We start from the raw sequence: 25489 nt of genomic DNA, 5'->3' as shown, positions 1-25489 counted from the left end.
ATATTTATTTAAATACTAGTTAACATGACGCACCTGCGGCGCGTCTCTCTGCCTTTTTAGGTTTGAAAAAAAAAAAAAAGAGGAAAGACAGAAGTGCGTGAACCTTGCCTGCATAAGTCCTAGAAAAATTTTCTAGGATACTCATTAGAAGCATCTTAATAACTTACAACGTACGTCTTAATACTTATTAGAAGCGTCTTAATTTGTACTATTTTGTACTGTAATTGTTTTAATTTTTATCTCAAAATTAAATAGTGGAGAAAGGGTTAAAAATCTACTTTTTTTTTTAATGGCCTAGGAGGAAAAAAAAATTAATACAAACACAAAAAAATTCGTAGTAATTTGTACCACCAAGCCCGAAATTTGTACCTGAAAAATAACTACAAAAAAAATTTACTCCAAAATGTTTCTATACTGCTTAAAAAAAAAACATCAAAATATGTTGATTGTTAAAGCAGATATGCAATTGTACCATTTAGGATTAGATAATTTTTTTTTTTGTTGTTATTTTTCAGGTACAAATTATTATTCGTTTGTAGTAATTTTTTTTTTCCCCCTAATTCATCAAAAAAAAAAAAAAAAGTAGATTTTTAACCCTCTCTCCACCCTTTAATTTTAAGATACAAATTAAAACATTTACAGTACAAAATAGTACAAATTAAGACGCTTCTAAAAAGTATCCTAGAAAATTTTTTTAGAACTTATGCATGGTTAGTTTATGCACCTAAAAAAAAGACGAAAAAACAGGATAACAAGTTTATTTTATCATTAAAAAAACAGAGATAAAATGTTTGACCCCACAGCAACCGTTGCCAACCACAATATTATAAAATTAACAAAAAAAAAAAAAAAAATTTAGAAAAAACAGACGAAGAGACAGAATAAAAAATTTATTTTATTAATTAAAATAAAGAGAGAGAAAAAAAGAATATCAATCTAGGGAAACAAAACGGCCATTCACAGAAGAAAGAACCGCCGTTACTTTTCTTCTTTTTATAATAGGAGAATATATGAATTTAGTTTTAACACTTCTTATTTTATATTTGTATGATAAGCGATAAAAAAATCGTAATTAAAACAGCATGGCAGAAGAATTTTGGAAAGCTATACTCTTATATACATTTTTATTAAAATCTGTCATAAGATTTTCGGCTTGGTCGTAAAGAGAAACCAGAAAGAGCCGGGTACAAATTCCTATGAACAAATTTATTTTTTCATTTTTTTATTCATTAAAATTTTAGATTATTCTTTAATAATATTAATTTATAGAGAGGTGGGGGGGGGGGGGGTCGATAAAAATTTATAAAATTTTCATAAATGTTTACAATATTTTCATAAAAGTTTTATAAAAAATTCTTAACAAGTCTGATTGTTGTTTTGAAAAACTTTCAATAAAAAATTTAAAAAATTAAGTTAAAAAAAACAAGTTGATTTTGTTTCATTTGCTGAATACTCTGTTGAACCGTTACGAATTCACTTAATAATGGATACATTTGTATTGAACGAAAAAATGACTTGACAAAAAATTGTTATCAGTTATAATAAAAAGTAATAAAATTGGACAGGGTTCACCACTTTTTTATTAAAAACAAGTACATTATAGATAACCTACGTTGCACATCAATTTTTGAAGACAATAAAAGAATTAAGTTTGGCAATTGCTGAATTCGTTCCGACTTCCCTGAAATGCCCGGATTAATTTTGGAGGGTGGGGCCTGTTCATCCGAGTTCGGGGAATATCCGAATTCAGTGCCGTGGCCCCCGCGGTAAGGGACGTGACTTATCGTCCATACTGGTCTCCATGACCGTCCGTTGTCATTTTTATTTTTCGACTAGTTTCGTCTAGTTTTGCCATGTTAAAAACAATGGACTTAGAAAAAAAAAATTAAATTTTACAAAAAAAACTAAGTCCCTTAAAAAAAAAAAAATTTAGATATCTGGATTATTTTACTTAGCTAGATTTTTCACTTAGCTGTAATTGTAGCCACACAATCATTATCTGCATTATTTTACTTAGCAAGATTATTTACTTAGCTTCCATTATAGCCACACAATCGATATCTACATTATTTTACTTAGCTAGATTTTTTACTTAGCTGTAATTGTAACCACACAATCAATATCTACATTATTTTACTTAGCTAGATTTTTCACTTAGCTAGATTTTTTACTTAGCTTCAATTATAGCCACACAATCAATATCTATATTATTTTACTTAGCTAGATTTTTTACTTAGCTTCAATTACAGCCACACAATCAATATCTACATCATTTTACTTAGCTAGATTTTTCACTTATCTAGATTTTTTACTTAGCTGTAATTGTAGCCACACAATCAATATCTACATCATTTTACTTAGCTAGATTTTTTACTTCCCTACATCTAAGGCTAAGCTGAGTTCCTTTTTTTTCTAAGTACATTATTTATAACCTGGCAAAACTAGACGAAACTAGTCAAAAAATAAAAATGACAACGGACGGTCATGGAGACCAGTATGGACGATAAGTCACGTCCCTCGCCACGGGGGCCACGGCACTGAATTCGGGTGCGTCCCAAGTTCGTTCGCAAAAAAAAATCCGAGTTCGTTCCAATCGTTTCCCCCCTACTTTGCCACAATTTAGTTTTTTTTGGCATTACTTAGATGTTATCTTTTCCTTAGCTAAATTTTCTACTTAGCTAGATTCTTCACTTAGCTATAATTATAGGCGAACAAGCAATATCTACATAATTTTACCAGCTTAATTTTTCCTTTAGCTACATCTTTTCCTTAGCTAGATTTTTCCCTTAGTTAGATTTCTTACTTAGCTAAATTTTTTACTTAGCTACATCTTTTCCTTAGCTTCAATTATAGGCAAACACACAATATCCACATAATTTTTCCACCAGCTACATCTTTTTCCTTAGCTAGATTTTTTAGATTTATGATTTTAGATAGTCATATAAGCCTGGAGAAAATGTGAAGAAAAATATAAAAGGAAGGGGTACTCAAAACTAAAATAGGGGAATTTGCGATAGGAACGAACTCGGATTTTTTTTTTGCCTTAATCCGGCTTGGGAACGAACTCGGTACCAGCCTTAAGTTCAGAATATTGTAAATTATGTTAAGGAGTATTATTCTTGGAGAAAAATTGCTGTTAGTGAATACAAGAAAGTATTCAATTGAAATAATAATCGAAGTGTTTTAGACCAAGAGCAGTATAGTTTGCGTTGTTTTCTTTGACGCTTTTATCGTTTGTATCAGAATAAAATTATCGAGTTTTTCAAAGATCAATTCTTATTTTCCTACATGACATTCAGTGAATTTTCTTCTATTTCTTAGGAGGAAATTTTCTCCAAATACATTATTTGAAAGAAAAACAAGAAAATTCTCAAACGATATTCTGCTTGTTTTATTCAGATAATGTTTTATCTGAACGATAGCTGGCTTGCTTCAAAAAAAAAACTTTACACGTAAATTACACTACTCCCCGACACAAACTCTATCATGATTGTTATAATAAAGTAGCTCCTTCTAACGACGGATAGATTTCTTTTATAGGAATGCAACTTTTACTCGAGAAAAAATTAGGTAAAAAGTACCGAGAATTCTTTTTAAATTTTTTGGTTTGGTTCAGTCCGGTTTGGTCGGTCTAAAAGGTCCATTGTGTCAAACAGCTGTTCATAAGGAGACACTTGTTTATTTACAATAATTTACAATGACAAACAAAATTGTTAATTGATGTTTATTTATTCACAGTATTACGGACTGTTCAGGTAATATAAAAATAAATGTACCATAGACTCCATGAAATAAATTAATAACTTTCACTGTAATGCCATTTTCCACAGCTGGTTGACACATGGACGGTCTGGACGAGACAGCCTAATTTTTTTTTTTTTTTTTTGTTTTTCAGAAAAACATTGATAGGATTTAATGATGGCGATATCATATACATTTTTGTTAAACTTATAGATGAACCTAACTGTCTCGAGCGAGCATAAAACCGGGGTCTAAGCAAATAGATGGCAGCCGCGCTAATCAATGTGACTTTGAATTTTACTTCCTGTAAGAAATATACGTTGAGAACTTGTGAATACAACCAATGAAATACATAAATAGCAAATTAATTTTTGCACGTAAAATTTCGTGCCACATTGGTTAGTGCATCTGCCTTCTATTCGATAGACACCGGTTTAATTATCTTTCAAACTATTCAAGTTTATTATATATGCTTGAATATAAAAAAAAAATTACATCCTCCCGTTCAAACTAAGTAGTTAATTTTTTCGATATTGAGGGATTACCTCGGCCAAATTTTGGGGTATAGGAAAGGGGATAAAGCCTATGTTTAAGACATTGGTCCGAGAGCCATTGCCAACCTCAAAAAGATAAATTTTTTATTTTTTGAAATAACTATTGTATAATAACCTAATATTATTAATCCCTGAAATATAATTGATCAACTGTTTATTCTTTTAAACATTTATTTAATAGTTTAAAAAAAATGTGTAAATCGTGAAACACCGCAAAAAAAAAAAAAAAACAGTTGGTTGTACTGAGAGTGCGGTTGGGTTAGTGTATGATATAGCTGCTGTGGCAGTATGTGTGTATCAATGTGGGATTTATTACTGACGTTTTTAAACCTACAAGCCACAACATGGCGATTGGCGAATCACTATTCGGTGTTGCCAAGCGTACATTAGAATATAGTAGACGTCATATATACTGCTCGATTAGATGAATTTTTTCATACTTTAATTATTAATTATAAAAAAACTAAGCTCCAAACCTCTTTAATTTTTTTTCCATACGTTTTGTTTTGTCTCACTTTATAACCCACTAGTTTTTTTTTCACGATGTCATTATTTCTATTAAAGATATCGGTATTTCAATGGACTTTTTTTTGACAAAAATCGTATTCTCCATAAAAGCCCATGTTAAAAGTTGTCAACTTTGAAAATTAATGAAAAAATAACGAGCTTCCAAACAATTACCAAAAAATTACATAAAATGTATCAGTATTTCAAGAATCTATTATAAAAATTTCAAAGCATTCTTGTTATTAGTGACTGGCCGAGGTAATCCCTTAACAAACAACCATTTGTAACATAAGAAGTGATTGATCCCGGCACATGGTTGATACGTTTTTCTGATTCAGCATACTATAAAAATCGATTAAGCCTGTACTTGATCTAGAGTAAGACCAAGCATAATTTTAGAAGTTTATTTTTGAAAAGAAACTCTCTAGTCGTTTCAAACAAAAAGCTAGTTTATTATAACGGTCATCATAGTTTTTGTGTCGAGTTTTAGAAGTTTTTAACTTGAAGCATACCGGCTATCGTTTGAAACGAGACTATGTAAAAAAATTAACAAAATATTGGTCGATCCAAGCATTTCTTTTTTCTTATTACAAACCAATTATTGTCTCTAATATACCATTTATTTCTTCTTTCAAAGAATATTTTCCTGAGAAGTTTTCTTCTAACAAGATAGATGGTTCTTCTCATTTTTATCTATAAAAATTATGTCAAGTACTGCACAGTAATTTTAATGTGTTACTTTATCTTAGCAAATTTTTCTTCAAATCAAAAGACAAAATAGCTTCAAGTTTATCACAAGTTTTCTTAAGTTAATTCTATATTTTTTCAAAAAAAAAATAGTACACGGAGAAAAATTTTCAGCAAATTTTGCTATGGCGCCATATCATTGAGGGTCTATCTTCTGACTATTAAAATATTTACTATCATGTTAACAAAAGAAAACAATTTTTGCTTTGAAAAATTGAAATGTACCATAGCAATTTATATCATGTTTTTTTTTTTGCTATGTTCAGAAAAAAAATTACAACGCATTAAGAAATTTTTACCGAGGCCAAATTTATAAGTTAAAATAATCTAGCCTAAAAATTACATTGTACCATAGCAAAATATATTTATTTTTTTTTTTGCTTTGTTGCTGTGGACAAAATTAAAATGATCCTCTGAAAATTTACAATGTGCCATAGTAAAAATTTAATTCTCTTAGAAATCCTATAGGTGTCACTGATAAATACAAAGCAACATGGTTAAAATTACAATGGGCCATAGCAAAAGCAATGACAGACTCAGAAATGTCAACCACCCCCACTTTTTAGCCGACTGCGCAGGCGTGTCTTTGCTTATGTTTAAGTTGTTAATGAAAAACAAACAAATGTTAGCTTTTGTAAATGTTGTTGTGGCGCAGCGGATAACGCGTAGGAATTCTGTTCGTTTAGGTTAATAAATTAAAAAAATAAAATAAAATAAAAAGAAATAAAAAAAAACAAATAAATAATTATAGATATTGACAATAAAAAAAAAAATTTTTATAATATTTTCAATAAATGGAATAAATTTTGCGTTTGACCATAACAAAAATTACTATGGTACACAAAAAAAAAAAATAGCCACGCCCACACGATATTTTGCTATGGCCCATATGAAAATATCATGAAACCGATAGATGGCGCAGCTCAGCTATGGGCCATTGTAAAATTTGCTATGTTTTTTTGGTAAAAAAAAATAAAAAATTCTCTCCGTGTATATTTCGTTACAAGTGCCTACTCAGAGAGTGTGCTCTCAACTCATTTGGAGGGGCAAGCACGAGCCTTGGCGAGTGTTTCCCCTCCAAATGAGTTGTGAGCGGGCTCTCTGATTGGGCACATGTAACGAACTATATTTTATGTTACTAGGAACAGTGGTAATAATGTGTGAATTTCCAAAAAGCGCACTACCCCTCTTACGCTTAGGAAATTCACACATTATTCCCACTGCCCTTGTAACATGAAATATAATTTGATACACGTGCCCACGCGGAGAATGTGCTCATAACGAATGTGGAGGGTTAAGCACGAGACTTGGCGAGTGTTTCCCCTCCACATGAGTTGAGAGCGGGCACTATAATTAGGCACATGTATCAAAATATATTACTCTAGTACTGTGCTATAATTTTTTAGTGAGATGCTAGATTGAATGCACGGGACTGCACTGTAAAAAAAAATTTTTTATTTACGAGTTTCGCAATTTTCCAGACAATTTGTACGAATTCTAATTTTTATTCACCAAAATCATTTTCAAATTTTACATAACAACCCGCCTAGATATCCTTCCAACACAGCATTCGGACCTGATCTGGTTTTCGTTGGGTAGACAAAAATTGAGTAACTGCATTGGGCCCCAATCGGGTTTTCGTTGGGTGGAATTTTTCAGAAAAATGCACAAATATGTCGTCATGTCTTGAAACGAAAAACATGACGTTACGTGACGTGAGTCATTTAAAGTACACGTTTATGCAGTCATATGAAGTCAAAATAAAGTCATATGAAGACACATAAACAAGCATATGACTTCATATGACTGCATAAACGTATACAGGAAATATCTCTACTTCACGTAACGTCATATTTTTTGTTTCAAAACATGAGGTCATATATCTATCGCGAAATAATAAAGAATAATAAAAAAATATATATATAATATAAAATTTATGCATATGATTATTATAAATTATATTATATTTATTTATATCATTTATAAATCATAAAAAACTTTATGAAAAAGAAGAGTAATAATAATATTTGGGAGTTGGTCAACAATCCTTGCCCTAATTCGGTACCCAATGAAGGCCATATGCCCTACACTTATGAGTTAGGTCACCATTGGGTAGAGTTGTTAGTACCCAATCCCAATTAGGGAGCAACCAAATTGTACCTCAATAAGGCCCCTAGAAAAATTTCTATTCGAGTATTTGTGATTTACTAAATACATTGGAATAACTCTAAGGGGGCTTAAATCTACATGTCTAACTATCTGCTCGATTACTAAACTCAATGCTCTACCGCTGCACTATTAGGGTCACTTGTAATTTAAATTAGAAACATTCCTAATGTAAATTTACGTTAAAATTCAAGTTTTTGTACTGTAAATTTACAGGACATTCTAGTTTACAGCGCAAAAAATAAAATTTTACATGAAAAAACTTGAAATTTAATGCATGATGAACTCGAGACATGCTTGAAATTTAAGTTCATATTTAACAGCGTACTATCAAGATTATTCGTTCTTTTCGAAAAGTTTTCTTAATATAGTCGGTTTTCTATACGAGTTAAATTTTATTACCATACAAAAAAGTAAATTTTTTTTCTAAGGCACTCAGTTGTATCAGTAGATAACGACATTGATTACGCTTCAATTTCTACTTACTACTCCAGTCTGATACAGAATTCAGTGCAGTATACATGCATGGTGACTGCCTATATATAGCCTCTTTTCATTTCAACTCGTATGCACTCTACTGATTAAATTCCTGATAGCCTGATCAAAACTAAAAGGGGCATAGTTAGAGAAATAGTAGGCCTTAATTCTCAGTTAGGGTGTTTCGTGGACACAGTATGTAGTTTCTCATTTGCCTATTCTGAAATATCTGATTTTCCGTTGCACTGGAAAAAAGTTCTCGCTGCAGGCTCGGTCTATTGTACCGGTAATGGTAGACAGCTACAGTAGCAGGATGTCCATGTAAATCCGCAGTAAGCACCCGTATATTCTCGGTAAACTGTACTGCTAATTCAGCAGTACAAAGCACTGCTGTGGCAGCTGAATGCGCGGTCATATACGGTTCACGACTTTGACATTACTTATAGGTTCCCGAGCTAAAAAATCTCAGTCTTAAAAATGCCGAAGTCTTAAAACAGTCTTTATTTGTCCAACTAGGAAGACTTCGGAAGACTTCCAATTTAAGACCTCAGGCTTACGAAGTCTTCCATTTAAAGACTTCGTAAGCCTGAGGTCTTTCAGAGGAAGTCTTCCATTTCGAGACCGTAGGCTTCCGAAGTCTTCCATTTTTTTATTTTTTTTTATTTTGAGCCGTAAAAAAGGAAAAAATAAAAACCTACGAAGGAACGATCATAGGTCTCCGGTGTGAAAGTCGGATAGGCTGACTACTTTTTTTTTTTTTTTTTTTTTTTTTTTATAAGTTTTTTTTTATTTAATAATTTTTTCAAACTGTTTACAAGTGTTTCTGTGTAATGTGTATTGAAAAAGTAAAACTTAAAATAAAAAGTATGCAAGTATGTGTGGGTTAGATAGTATTGTTATCTTGTGATTACTTATTACTATTAATTTATGGTTTTAATTGTTTTTTTTATTATTTTATCTGAGTTGTTTTTCCTGTGAAATTACTACTCAGCCATTTGTTCAATTGATATTGATAGAGATTATTTACCTTATGAACTTTTACTTCTAAATTTTGTTATTTGAATCAATTTTATATTATAAATATCTGAATAAATATTTAAAGTAAAATTTAGTTTAGATCTATTAAAATTAGAAGAACTTGATTTTTTTTTCTTAAAAAAAATATATAAATTTTAAAAAATTATGTAATAAAATAAATTAGGTGATAAGAGCAATATGTTAATACGAATTAGCGAGATATAGTCGTTTTTATAGATATAAATTAATTAGAAACTTAATAACTTTATAACGGGTAGTTTGAAATTTTTCTAAGTTCCTTAATTTTTGTTAAAATAAATTTACAAGTCTTTAATTTCAAGAGCGCAGGCTTTTGAAGTCGTTTTTCTTTAAAATTTATTTTATTTTAATTTAATTTGAGGGTGGACCCGAAAATAAATCCCGCTGTGATATGAAAAAATTTTAGAAAGGCTGATACCGAACTCAGGCTCGAGCACCCCATGGTGCCCCCCGTGGCGGCTTATTGCAGATTATGGCCATTATGACCATCCGTATTTTTATTTTTTTTTGACTCGTTTCGTCTAGTTTTGCCAAAATCAAAATAAGGGACTTATATTTAAACTAAGTTTTTTTTCGTAAAATTTTTTTTTTCCAAGTTTTTTGAAGTAAAAAATCTAGTTAAGGGAAATAATGTAGATATTGATTGTTTGGCTATAATTAAAGCTAAGTAAAAAATCTAGCTAAGTGAAAAATAGAGCTAAGTAAAATAATGTAGATATTGGTTGTGTGGCTACAATTACAGCTAAGTAAAAAATCTAGCTGAGTAAAATGATGTAGATATTGATTGTTTGACTATGATTAAAGCTAAGTGAAAAATCTAGCTAAGTAAAATAATGTAGATATTGATTGCGTGGCTACAATTACAGGTAAATAAAATAATGTAGATATTGATTGTGTGGCTACAATTACAGCTAAGTAAAAAATCTTGCTAAGTAAAATAATGCAGATAATGATTGTGTGGCTCTAATTACAGCTAAGTGAAAAATTTAGCTAAGTAAAAAATCTAGCTAAGTAAAAAATTTTGCTGGTAAAATAATGTAGATATCTAAGTTAAAATTAAATTTAAAAAAAAAAAAAAACTTAGATATCTACATTATTTTACCAGCAAAATTTTTTACTTAGCTAGATTTTTTACTTAGCTGTAATTGTAGCCACACAATCATTATCTGCATTACTTTACTTAGCAAGATTTTTTACTTAGCTGTAATTGTAGCCACACAACCAATATCTACATTATTTTACTTAGCTAGATTTTTTACTTAGCTTTAATTATAGCCAAACAATCAATATCTACATTATTTTACTTAGCTAGATATTTTACTCAGCTAGATTTTTTACTTAGCTGTAATTGTTGTAATTGACTTCCGAAGTCTTCCAAAAGCGTTAACGCTTGATTTGGAAGACTACGGCAGCTTTGAAAATTATCAAAAAAAATTGTAATTTTATGTGGAAGACTTCGGAAGACTAATAAAGTGCGTTTTAAGACTTGGAAGACAGTTTAAGTTCAATAAAGCGCGTTTTAGGACTTGGAAGACCTCGGAAGACTGAGATTTTTTAGTTAGGGTTAGGATTAAAATTTAGCATTTTTTTAAATGTTCAATCAAACATTTCTCTTGATGTTAAATTAAAAAAAATTTTTTTCACGTTAAAAATTAAATTTTTTACATTTTTAATTTATCGTGTGATATTATTTTCATGTTATCATTATAGTTAATGCAATTTCATAATTTTTCCAATTTCTTTATATATATTTTTTCTATAATATACAAGAGTTTAAAATCAATAATAATAATAATAATAATATCTCATCATATTTGTTAATAATTAATATTAATAATATACATATATACATCATTTAATTTATCAAACGAGTCTTTACGTGTCATACAGCTATTCGTTGTACTTCTAATACGTCTGAACTCATCGACTTTAAAATGCCTGCAGCAGCAGTGCTGTACTGCTGTGAGAGCAGTACAGAAATTCCAAGTTGGGAGTACTGCTCTCACAGCAGTACAACGCTTCGCAGTCTACTCTACTGCTACGGCAGCAGGAACGTACCGTGCCTGCAGTGGAAACTTTTTTTCAGTGTATGTGTGTACGACCAACTCAGGTACTTACTATCTAAACAAACGTACCGACCCACACGGAAAAAAATATATAATTTATATATAATATTATATATAATAATCATATATAATAATTATATATAACAATTATAAATATTTTATATATAAAATTGGGCGAAATCGTGTATATAAATTTCATATATTTTATTCATGAAATTTATGGTAAACGATTATATATAATAGTATTAATATCAAGAGGCACGGCAGTGCTTCGCGTCAAGTATGAGAAAAAAAAAAGTGGGGAAACGTAAAAACACCACCGTCCCTATACTACACGACACAAAGCTAACCACTTCTCGCTCCAATTCTTCACGAATTTATTAAAGTATGATCTCGTAGAGATGAAAAAATTCTTCTTTGTATTGATCCTATAAAACAATATCAAGCTTTTTTTAAAAAAAAAAATCAAAATTTTTCGATGAATACTTTATTTTTAACAATCACTTCAATTTTTCACGATTGCGTTTTTCTTAAAATGCCTTTGGAGTCAAAAGCAATTGCAACCTTATAAAACGAAATATCATATTTAAGATCTTTAGAGTCCAGAGCAATCTTGCAACATTATGAAAACAAAATTGAGCAAGAATAGTAGGTGGTGTGAAAAAACCTTCATATTTACTTCAGTATTCAATAACGCATTGATGGCGCGAATTTAAGCTATGTTTTCAAGTCACATGTTGTTGTTGTTGGTTATTTTCTTTCAATCAAGTTTAATAAGTTTTTTTTTTTCATTATTTTTTTTATTTACATACAGACTGTCCCATTTTAATTGGATAATTGATTTTTCTTGAAAAATATAGCTCAAATTGAAAAATGGTTTAAGTAAAAGTTGTAGGGTTAGGAGGGAGACCTAGAAAAAAAAAAAAATAATTCAAAAAATTCAAAATAGCGGAGTTACAGGTATGAACATAGTTTTTTTATATGGATACTGTATTTTTTTTTTGCACCAAAATGTTTCTTACATCAAAACTAACACTTTTTATTTAAAAATTTTTTCGATAAAATCACTGTTTTTTCGGCCCGATTTTATCTATTGATGGATTTTCCTCAAAAAAAATGGCTTTGATTTAAAAATGGTATTTGGAAAAGTTGTAGCGTTTAGGCAGACAAACACGAAAAAAAAAAAAAATTCGGTAAAAAATTCAAAATGGCGGAGTGAGAAGCATGGATAAGAAAATGGACTTAGCCAAAAAATTTTATTTAGAAAAAGTGTTAATCTTGATGCAAACAATTTTTTCATTTTGAACTTTTTAAAAATTTTTTTTTCCTTTTCGTGTTTGTCTTTCTGAACGCTACAACTTTTCTAAATATCATTCTTAAATTTGAGCCATATTTTTTGAGGAAAATCCATCAGCAAACAAAATTGGGCCGAAAAAAAAATGATTTTATTGAAAAACTTTTCAAGTAAAAAGTGTTAGTTTTGATGTAAGAAAAATTTTGGTACCAAAAAAAAATATAGTATCCATTTGAAAAAACTTTGTTCATACCTGAAACTCCGCCATTTTGAATTTTTTTTTTCCAAGTCCCCCGCTAAACTCTTCAACTTTTAATCGAATCATTTTTTTAATTCGAGCCATATTTTTTCGAGAAAAATCCATTATCCAATTAAAATGGGACAGTCTGTATAATGCAAAAAAAAAAACTCATTGAACTTGATGGAAAAAAAAAATAAACAAAAACAACATTGACTTTGTGCATTCGCCTTACTAGTTCCGTTACTGGTGATAAAATGCACTGGCTTGCTCCATTGCGTGAGCTTCAACTGCTCCCTATGCTAAACTACTTCGTCAGCGTATATAAAAAAAATATATTATTATTAAAACTTTACAAAAAGATGTGATATCATAACAAGAAAAAAAACCTAGTTTTTTTTACAAAAATAAGCGTCAAGTATTTGAAATCGTTTCGTATATTATATTTTTTAATACGAAAAAACGTCGTTCCAAAAAAAAAGTCAAGAATTGAATATATTTTTAATGCATATAATTAAGTCTTAGCTCTTGACAAAATTTCAAACTTGACCCCACTTTTTTTTTCTAATACTAATATCATATTTTTATAATATATATATTGAAACAGGTGAAGTCAAGTTCAAAATTTTGTCAACAGTTAAGACTGAATTATATGCATTCAAAATATTGTAATTCTTGACTTTTTTCTGGTACCACCTCTTTTTGTATTATAAAAAAGAGAATAGCTAAACGATTTCGAATACTCGACGCTTCTTTTTGTAAAAAAGAACTAGGTTTTTTCACAGGAGAGTTGAAGTGTCAGCTTGTTGTAATACCATGGCAACATGGTGAAATATAGTTAAAAAAAAAGACGATCTGAACCTCGTACATGGAAAAAATGGCCTCAAAAAATGGCCTTATTTTTTTTGGCCTCTTAAAAATGGCCCTTTAAAATGGCCTTATATTTTTGGCCTCTTAAAAAATGGCCAAAAGAGGCCAAAAACATAAGGCCATTTTTTATAGCCATTTTTAAGAAGCCAAAAAAAAAAAAAGGCTATTTTTTAAGGCCATTTTTAAGAGGCCAAAAATATAAGGCCATTTTAAAGGGCCATTTTTAAGAGGCCAAAAAAAATAAGGCCATTTTTTGAGGCCTTTTTTTCCATGTACGAGGTTCAGATCGTCTTTTTTTTTAACTATATTTCACCATGTTGCCATGGTATTTACGGCAAGCTGAAATAACAGACGAACTTCCCGGCTCTGGTTATGATATATCTTTTCTATAAATTTTATAAAAATTTTTATCACATTTTTTCCCCCTCCCTTCCCCCCACTCCCATGAATTGATTTTTTTTAAAATTTTCTGAAATATTATTAAAAACCAATCGAAAATAAATCTTTTATCGGGACTCGATCCCGGGTCCTTCTGGTAGGGAGGCACGTACTTCGCCTCGAAGCCACAAATCTTGTCGGTGATTTGTATACAAATATACATAAGAATATAACTTTTCTTAATTATTTTACTTTGCGGTTTTAATACCGATTCTATCTTTCTTTTTCATAAAAATATAAACGACGAGATGTTAAAATTGAAATTTTATATATTTGAATAAAAGTCAATAATAGAATTGTAAGTAAAACCGCAAAGTAAAAGAATCGAGAAAAGTCATATTCTTATGTTTATTTTTATACAAATCTACCATAAGATTTGTGGCTTCGAGGCGAAGTACTTGCCTCCCTACCAGAAGGACTCGGAATCGAGTCCCGATGAAAGATTTATTTTTGATTGGTTTTTAATAATATTTCAGAAAATTAAAAAAAAAATCAATTCATGAGAGTGGAAAGAGGGGGAGGGGGATGTGATAAAATTTTTTATAAAATTTATATAAAAAATATATATAATTTAAAAAAAACTGTTATATATAATCGTTATATATAAAAATTTATATAATTTATGTACACGATTTCACCCAATTTTATATATAAAATATATATAATTATCATATCTAATTATATACATAAATTATATATTTTTTTTCCGTGTGGGGAGCTATAGGACCATAATTCTATCATCATAGAATTGCTCTCCATCAATTGGAACACTGAAAAGAAAAAATCATTTCTTCGCTGACTATTAGGTCAGGGGTTTCTATCGGCCTCCAGCGGTTAAAACAGTTGTAGGCCGGCGGAAACTACTTGCTCTCATAGTCAATAATCAACGCTGAAGAGGTCAAAAACTCGTACAAGCCATTGTCAATTATTTTATTACTACGATGAATTATACAGTACCTTGTCAACATATACCAATAAAACAATATCATGTAACTCAAATGACCGAAAAATATATTATAATATGATATTATAATTCATTTTTATAATATATTATTAACTCAATATAAATTTAATGCATTTTGAAAGATTATAAGTGTGAAAAGATACAATTTAATACCTGTTTTTTTAACACATGAACTTAAGTTTGATATTGAATATAATATAACAAATAACAAAACCTCAAAAAATACTTTATCGATTATGTAAAAATGATAATGGAAAAATTGAATTCATCTTTTAAAATTTAAATAGCCTTTGCGAGAATCCGAGGAGACACAACAAACTTGTCAAGGAGACGCTCTAAATCTGGATTACGTGACTTCCTCATCATTTTTGAGCACCATCGTTGATAATACGAGTGTACCAACTGGTTGGATTTTGACTCATAATGATAATTATAGTGGTAGTGACGCTAGTGTTACGGAAAAAAATACAAAGAAATGTAGAAGTATGAATGATGCGAGCACAATTCTTGACAAGGTAGCCATTTTTCATCGTCATCGTCATGCACGCGCACGTGATGTAACGACTGGATTATTACAGAGTACACTTGTTGTTCATACAACAAACTATGAACCTACATATATGAGCAAGGAATGCGATGATAATGATTATCATCTCGATCTAGACTCATATAAGCCAGTTCAACCTCTTGCTGCCGATCATGGTGTTGCACTTTTTCCAGTTACTGCTCCAAATCATGGAATGGATTTACATCTCTTACAGGTATATTTTATAGATTTCTATTAGCGTGATCTTAAAAATGAGGAAGCATATATATATATATATATATATATATGGCATTCTTAACCAAGTCAGGAGGTTTGCGACCTGACCCTCAGCGATTTTGCTCAATTTTTGATATGTTGTAGATTTTAGCCTTAAAAAAAACCCGTATTTTTTTTTTTTTTTCTCCGATTTTTGAGGGCGCCACCATCGAATTTCAAGATATCAAAAATAGTACTTTTTTTTTTTTGCCGAATTTTTGATCATCAATTCGAGGACGCAAAACAAGTATTTAAGGCCTTTCAATAAAGTGGGCACTCAATGGGAAGTAATTTTTTTTTATTTTTGAAATTTCAATTTCAAACCAAAATTAAATAGGCAAATAATCATAGAATAATTAAAACAAATCAACTTGGTATTTCACGTTAATATTGAAAAATCCTCTTATTTTGTTATTCCCTACAGGGTAACGGGTTAGGAGGGAATGTGTATGATTGTAGATGTACCTTGATGTAAGAATAATCCGAAACAATTGTTGTTGAGAGCGTGTCAATCTGGATAGTCGCCTGTTGATGTTGGTAGTCTCGAATAATCCAAACGGTAAAATAAACTCGAAGCACATAAACAACACCCCGGAAAAATGTCACAGTCAATTATTTTATAGTATTAGGAACAGTCAATTGATAAAGGAAAAACAATAATTTTATCACACAGATTATTTACTTTTAATTCACTTTTAAAATTTTATTTATTAGAAACGTAAAAGTTCAATTGATTTTATTATTTATTTAATTGAATTTGATTTATAAAATTTTAAATTTAATAATCAATTTAGATATTGTCCAAACAAAAGTTGTCGCAAGAGTGAAGCTCCTTAAATTATAAAATAATAATTCCCATAAAAATTGAATTAAAAAGTAGGGATGATTAGAAGTGAAAACATCTTGACCAAATATAATTTACCTGTCCCACGATAGTCAGCGTTTTATCATTTGTTCAAACATTTTACTTATAACAATTTAGTAAATTTAACGAATGTAAAATATCGAGTTGCAAAGGTGACTTTAAATTATGGTTTGCAAAAATAATTTAAAATAAAAAAACATAATATTGTGAGAGAAAAGGTAAAATGTTGATTTTGCTGAAATAAATAAAAATAATTTAAAAAATAATAAGGAAAAATTTTATTTGCTTACTCGGTATTTTATATGCCCTTGAATTCACTAAATATTTAATTAATTTATTTTTTATTAATAATATTGATACCAAGACGTAACAAAATGAAATTTACTCCTATGAAATGTTCAATTTCTCTTTAGTTTTTGAGAAAAACTATATAGTTTGTTTTTTTACTTTCGATGTGTTATGTGGTTTTTCGAAAAAACTAAAAAGAAATTGAAAATTTCATAAGAGTAAATTTCGTTTTGTTTTTTTTTTTACATCTAAAAAAAAAATGAAAAAAAAAATGTGTGTGTTAGCAGTACGCGCGAGGGAAGTGAAACTTCTTTCGCAGTCTGTCAAGATATTTGTAACGACTTTAATAATATGAACAATCAATTAATTAGTGATGATATTATTAATATTGATAAAGTTCATAGTATAAATGATATCAATATGATATTTATAATAATAATATCAATCATATCGTTAATATTCAAAATATAAATATTGATAATATTATCAATATTATATCGTTATTGATATTGTTATTATTATTAATACCATTGGTATTATAAATTTTTGATATTATTAAAATTATTATCAATATTATTATTATTTATACAATGAATATATATAAATAATAATAATAATAACAACAATTCAAATAATATTATAAATTATTAACAATATTATTGATATTAATAACAATATCTATAATAATAATATCCGAAATATAAGTACTAATAATTACTAATATTTATATTTGAATATTAATCACAGTACTATTATTATTCTTATTATTATTATTATTAATATTATATCGATATTAATAATATTAATATCAATGATTTTATTATTATTGAAATTATTATTGTTATTATTATGGATACTATGAATGAATATATATATTAATAGTATTATTAATAACAATCACTTCAATAATATTATCCAGAATAATAATGACAATAATAATTTTGATAACATTATAAATTAGAAATAATATCAATATATATTAGTCATAATATAAATGATATTAATAATAACATTTATAATTATTAATATTTATACTTGAATATTAATGTCAGTATTGATCTTATCATTATCAATATTATATCAATATTATTATTATTATCATTAATATGATTTATACCATTGATATTATTACTAATATTATATTGATATTATTATCGATGATATTATTGAAATTATTGTTATTTTCATTTATACTATGGTTATAGATATTAATAATATTATTATAAATAATAATAATATCAATTTAATATTAGTAATAATATCAATGGTATTCATCATATTCATAATAATTATATCGATATTAAGAATAAAATAATAATTATAATAATTATATTAATAATATTAATATACTAATAATAATTTTCAATCGAGTATATTCATTTATAATTTTTTGATTCATCATTTTTATAAACGCTGCAAACAAAACCGATCAGCTACACTATTGGCAACGCGCACACACACACACACACACACACACACACACACACACACATACACACACACATTTATTCGAAACCTATCTTCTTTCTCGCTCGTAGCCACTTACTCACTCACTATTAGTTATATGTTTCAACGCTTGCTCGGTCTGAGCGTTCGCTTGTTCTGAGCGTTCGCTTGTTCCGAGCGTTCACTTGCTCCGAGCGTTTGCTCGCTTCGAGCGTTACATGGCCGACACACTATTTTTTTTTTCACTACCCTGCGTAAAGAAGTTTCACTTCAAAAATAAAATTTAGAAAAAAATTTTTTTTTGTTTTAAAAATTGAAATTCCAAAATTCGAAAAAAACCCCGTAACTTGGCTAAGAATGACACATATATATTTCCGAATTTACGGAAGACTCAGTTCAAATATTAATGGCATTTTTTCCTGCTTATTACACACTGAAGAAAATATTATCCGTCGTCTGAAATATTACTTCTGGTCGACTCTCACGTGTAACATGCTATCATTTATAATGATTAATACCAGGTAGAAACTATAATGTTAATTTGACGTCAATCGATGTCTCTGAGGTCTAGTAGTTGACGTCAAATTGACATTATTTTCTACCTGGGATAAGTCGGTTGTTTATCAACTTAGAGAATCGAAATTACGCGTATAATAATCTTCACGATGTACCTTTCATTTGAAAAAATATCAAGACGATTGGTCTGGTAGTTCTTGAAAACATAGGTGCCAAAGCTTTTCATTCTGACATTTATAAATATGGCGTTCCTAGCCAAATCACGGAGTTTGCGGACTGACCCTCTGCGATTTCGCTTATTTTTTGATATGTTGTCGATTTTGGCCTTTAAAAAAAACCCGTATTTTTTTGTTTTTTTTTCTTCATTTTTTGGGTACGGCACCATAAAATTCCAAGATATTTGAGGAAGCCCCTTTTTTTTTTTGCTGAATTTTTTATCATAAATTCGAGAACGAGTATTTTTAGTTTCACAATCGAGTCGGCACTTATATATAATTACTTTATAAAATCCTTATATATAAATTTTATATAAAAGTGGGCAAAAAATGGTATAAAAGTTTTATATAATTTGCATAGGCCTATTAGACCAATAGACCCGGGTGTATTGTATAAATGCTTATATATACTATACATATATATATATAAATTATATATAATTGTTGTATATAACTCTTATATTATTTTCATATTTATTTTATAAAAAAAAATATACAATTTTTATAAAAAATTTTCACCGTATTTCGGATGTCAAAATGTTTGTTACAAACAATGATTGTTTGAATAATTAAATAATTGAAAAAAAAAAAAAATTAATGTTATTGTAAATACCTACACAGAATTAATGAGCTCTTTTTAGTTTTCCCTAAATCTATAAAAATGCCACTGAGCGGGGATCGAACTGGGGTCTACTGAATGACAGTCGGATAAGCTAACCATTGCGCCACGGGGTTGTATATGAGACAACAAATTCATTTCTGGTTCATATTGATTTTGAGAATGCAATGATTGAAATATTATTTTTTCATTTATATTTGATTACTTATAAAATCGTTAAGTTATTTCAGTTACTTTTTCATAATTTACTTTCAATAAAAAAAATAAGATACATAACAGAGCAGATATGGTAATAATTTTCAAGTGTAAAATATAACTAATTAAGTAAAATAACTTGACTTGATAATATTTTGATTATTGCATTTTCAAAGTTCTCATGCACCAGAAATGAATTGTTATCTCATGTACAACCCCGTGGCGAAATGGTTAGCTTATCCGACTGTCATTCGGTCGACCCCAGTTCGATCCTCACTAAGTGAAATTTCTAGATTTAGAGAAAATTAAAAAAAGCTTATTAATTCTGTCTAGTACCTTGGTAGAAATCCCGTCCCATACATAGCTAATAATTAGCTATTTTTATTAGATTCAAACTCACAGTTAGCTGATTCTTAGACTAATATTTAGACGATTTAGGGGTAAATGTAAGCGGCATCTTCCAATTAGATAGCTATCTCCATTAGACTTTTAAAAAATCATTTCTTAGCTAACAGTTAGTTCTAATATGAGCATGTAAATAGCTAAATGTTAGGGATTTACTTTTTTATTGTCGATTTTACAATCATTCTGTGTATCGAAAATACTTTAGTGTAGTTGTTTGACAGATGTGAGATTTTCTCTAATTCTTGACAAATAATGTTTTAGAAAATATGTTATAATATTACCAAAAAGAAACTTGAGTTTATGGTTTTATTTGTTATGTAATTTTCACTCGAAAATCTATGCATTAGTTGACCATGTGTGGGAATATTCGAGTTTGTTAAAAAGCTATTAAAAAGTACATAAATTAAATCGTTGTTTAAAGTATTTTAGAAAAAATATAAAACAAAATTGTTAGTCACATGTTATAAAAAACAGAGTAATTTTTAAAACTTATCAACTTATTGTATTTTGTTTAAAAAATAAAAAGAATTAAAATCTAGTCAGTCTCGGACCGACAGACAGCTGTGGTTTGACCCGGAACAATTGATATATATATATAGTATATATAAGCATTTGTACAATACACCCTATGCAAATTATATAAAACTTTTATATCATTTCTGGCCCACTTTTATATAAAATTTATATACAAGAATTTTATAAAGTGATTATATATAATTTTTATGAAAATTTCATATATTTTTTTGTGTGGGTTGTGTGAGTATACAGTAGCAGGCACGTATTACGTGTAGGAATCGCCAAGACTCACAACATCGCCATGCATTGGCCTATCAATGGCACCCAATGATTGGTAGTGAGGCATGGGCCATTCATGGTTTATCATTGGTAAACGACTGGTCCATTTTGATATTGCCGATGCATGGGTCTGATCCATAACCGAGCCTTGCCTGACTCTCAGATGGTCAATGATTGACAACCATGCATTGGCCTAGCCTTGGCTGATTCTTGGATGGCCATTGCTTGGTTGCCAAACGTTGATCAATTTCTGGCTGATACATTAATGGCCATTGCTTGGTTGCCAATCATTGACCAATCTTTGGCTGATATATTAATGGCCGATGCTTAGTTGCCGATCATCGGCCAAGCCTTTGAATCCTTAAATGGCCAGCGCATGTTTGCCATCACCGGTCCAGCTTCGCTGACTCTTGGACAGAAATTGGTCTCTTGTTGATTTCATTCAAATCAGAAATTTATTTATAAGTTTGTAATGTTTAATTATAATTTCTCTATACAATTAATAATAGTTTGTTTAAAAAAAACCAATATAAAATATATAAATAGTTTTTTTAATATCTTAATAGAATTAATTAATGGCAGGAAGCATTGGGTTATACTTGGTTCAGTCTTGGGGGACCAAATGGCCATCAATGGCCATTTGTTGGCTGATACTTGGTCAATAATCGGGCTAATCTTGGGGAACATCGTTGGGCCATTCATGGCAGCCGATATTCAATTGACGTAACGCTCCAGGCCTGGCACATCAATGGCTTATTGTGGGGTGGCAAGTGGGTCATTCTTGAAATATTGACGGGCCATCAATGGGAAAATTATTGGCCCAGTATTGGGGAAATTAAATTGGCCAATTATTGGATCTCGTTTGGCGTATTATTGGGCTGTTTATCGGGCCAATCTTGGGAAACATCATTGGGCCATTCATAGCAGCCGATATTAAATTCACGTAACGTTCCAGGCTTGGCGCATTGATGGCCCATTAATGTTTGCCAATGATTGGCGGATGTTTTGAAAGCATCATCCAACGCTTGGCCATGTTGTGTTCTCCTATACGGGAACAGGCTATTATTCAAAATAATTGACAACTTAGTTGTTTATCAAGTTAAAATATTGAATAAACGCTAAAAACCATCTTCGTGATGAGCTCTTTGATTAAAAAAAAAAATCACAATGATCGGTTTGTGAGAACACAGGTCTCGGAGGTTTTCATTTTCACATTTATATATATAGATAGATAGATGATGGCGTTTATTCATCTTATTGATAAATCGGGCTTCAAAAATTTATAGTCCCTATGATGCAATTCTCTGTACTAATAAAAAAAAAAAAATCGTTCCATTAAACGTAATAAATCGGGTTCAGTCATTATTGAAAAAATTTCCATCTTAGATTGCTTAAGATTGACAAATACGAATGAAGAATCTGGGTGCAAAATAAAATAATGGTAAAGAGAAACTTTATACAAGAAATGGGTCGTAAAATTTTAGAACATGAAAATTTTTTTCGCCACGATTGATTAAAAAAATGTAGCGAATGGAAAACGTATTATTAGAATCTAAATAGGCCAAGAAAACTGATGGAATAGTTCAACCTCATCGCAATAAGGGAAATAGTTATTTTTGGGCCTGCAATAGATCGCCACTTTAATTCGCTCTACCTGTCTCCCACTATTTCTGGAAAAGGAAAAACTAAAACTCAAATTAAACCCTAAAACAGTCGAAAAAATTGTCGTTTTTGAACCAGAAACGAGACATCTTTTCTCATCATTATTGAACATTTTTTAAACAACAATAAGTCCATGTGTGATGCCGATTAATAGACCAAAAGGATAAGATAGTAAAATTTTATACTCAACTTCAAAAACTAACGTGCATAAAAAAAAACACCTGAAACAATTACGTTACAGCACTACACATACTGAGAAGTTAAAGAAATACGAGTCGGAGCGTAGTTGTAAATCCTTGAAATATCTTCTTCTATATTTTCAAAAAATTTAAACGATAACTTTCGTCAAAAATGAGTTTCATTAACTATATTTATTTGATTTATATGTTGTCACTACCGATTATAAGAAAAATATAAGTCGGAAGAATTTGTGAAAAGATGAAATACTTACTTTGAAATACATTCTTTGTGATGGCCTTTCAAACATTAACCACATTATTAATTTATCGTGAAACAGTTTACTTGCACATGAGATATATGTAATTGTTTGAACATGACTTTTAGATATTACATCATGGAACAACACTGGTTCATTGGGATTGTGAAGGTGCTGGTAGTGTTAAAACAGCACTTGTTTATGGACGTGTTGATCGTGCATGTGGCTCATTCATATGGGAAAAACCAACTTGGAGTCCACTCAAAACAACTGGTTTTGGGACAATTCCGAACGAATATACATTGACTGTTAATGTAGAAGAAATAAAATTTCCACCTGGTCTCGTTACGAAATATTCATCTTCGCAAACGGATTGTTCATCAATTACACTTGAAGAAGGTTACCTCGATTTAAATGCAGTCAAAGAAATCAGTATTGGTTGCTGTGATAAAGAAAAAGAAACGGAACTACGTGGTATATGCAAAAAATATGGACTTGTTGGATCCGATTCATGTATTGGTCTGATGTACGGTAGCAGTCTATCTGATAATCGAATCATTTTTTTCCTTGGACCACCTACACTTAACAAGTGAGTAAAAAATATTAGGGATAACTAAAAATTTTTATTCGAATATTCACGATATTTTAATGAACCGGATGTTTTCTGTGTTCTGAAAACGTCAAGTCTGTTGAAAATATTTTTCGAAATTTCTCAACAATGTTTTCGGTTCTCTTGATTTCATAAATAACACATTTTCAAAAACTGAACGCTATTTACCTTATTGAATATTTTTTTGAATCGAAAAGCGAAAAATTTCCCCCTGAAATGACTCTTTACAAAGAATTGAGTAGAAAAATTCCAGTACGAGTCACTTGAAAAACATTACATTTTAGAGTGAACAGTCGGTGATCTCTACTGGTCACACGAAATGCATAATAGTATATTTCGTTACAAGTGCCCAGGCAGAGAGTGTGCTCACAACGAATTTGGAGGGGCAAGCACGAGCCTTGGCGAGTGTATCCCCTCCGAATGAGTTGTAAGCGGGCTCTCTGATTGGGCACATGTATCGAACTATATTTTATGTTACTAGCGACAGTGGGAACCGCTGCTTTTTACTTTCGAGTACAGGTAAAAATTTTTTTGCAGCATTTTTCCTCATAATTTTTCGAAATATAATTCTCATATTGCACTGAAAAAACGTTCCCGCTGCAGGCACGGTACGTTCCTGCTGCTGTAGCAGTAAAGTAGACTGCGAAGCGCTGTACTGCTGTGAGAGCAGTACAGAAATTCTAAGTTGGGTGTACTGCTCTCACAGCTGCAGCCGAACATTTTACTGTCGATGAATTCAGGCGTATTAGCAGTACAAAGAATAGCTTTATGACACGTAAAGACCCATTCGATAAATTAAATGATGTATATATCTATTTTATTAATATTAGATATTAATAAATATAATTATATATTACTGTTATTATTGAATATGAATTGATTTTAAAATCTTGTATATTATGAAAAAAAAAATGAATAAAGAATATGAAAAAAATATATTTTATTTGAATATAGAATTAAAAAAAAAAAAAATTACATTTTTAATTTACCGTGTAATGATAATAAATTAACTTATTGAATAACCGAAGAAGTTGCATTAACTATAATGATATAGCATAAAACCAATATTACATGGTAAATTAAAAATGTAAAAAATTTAATTTTTAACGTTGTTACGAGATGGAGTTGGCATAACCCAAATTTGTGCTACTGCATCTTTTACTGCGCACATGGATCCGATGACGCTCGAACTTGTACGAGCGCCATCGGAGTAAAATTGAGAATCTACGGAAACACCAATGCTCCGTCTCTTCGGTAACTGGCCTCGGCACATACCACTTGCAAAAAGTTAAACGCAAAGAGAGTTCAAGTTAATATTGAAATTAGAATATTAAATTTCAAATATTATATTCATAACGTGCAAAACAGTATTTATTCAATTAAAATAATATTGTCAATAATACACACAAGCAAAGTGTTAATATAAAAAACAATAATTAATATAATTCAGAGTTTCCCAATATCACCTGGTGCACATGGTGAAGCTATTGGTGAACCACATCATACATATTAATTAT

At 29.8% G+C, this 25489-nt stretch overlaps 1 protein-coding gene across 4 annotated transcripts in view; it reads left to right on the top strand.

Annotated features, from left to right (window-relative positions):
- LOC122855026 (1-phosphatidylinositol 4,5-bisphosphate phosphodiesterase epsilon-1-like) overlaps positions 1 to 25489 on the top strand; it is a 119819-nt gene that overhangs the window by 48132 nt on the left and 46198 nt on the right. For 3 of the 4 annotated variants that reach the window (XM_044156135.1, XM_044156138.1, XM_044156137.1), the window contains exons 4-5: positions 15406 to 15879; positions 23491 to 23951. In XM_044156135.1, coding sequence (XP_044012070.1) covers positions 15406 to 15879; positions 23491 to 23951 — 935 coding nt within the window. The remainder of the gene's footprint in view (positions 1 to 15405; positions 15880 to 23490; positions 23952 to 25489) is intronic. The other variant, XM_044156136.1, reaches the window with a different exon arrangement.

Source organism: Aphidius gifuensis, linkage group LG4, assembly GCF_014905175.1.
Source record: "Aphidius gifuensis isolate YNYX2018 linkage group LG4, ASM1490517v1, whole genome shotgun sequence".
NCBI lineage: Eukaryota > Metazoa > Arthropoda > Insecta > Hymenoptera > Braconidae > Aphidius > Aphidius gifuensis.
Note: the sequence above shows the minus strand (reverse complement) of the source record. Positions and strands in the feature narration are given on the sequence as shown.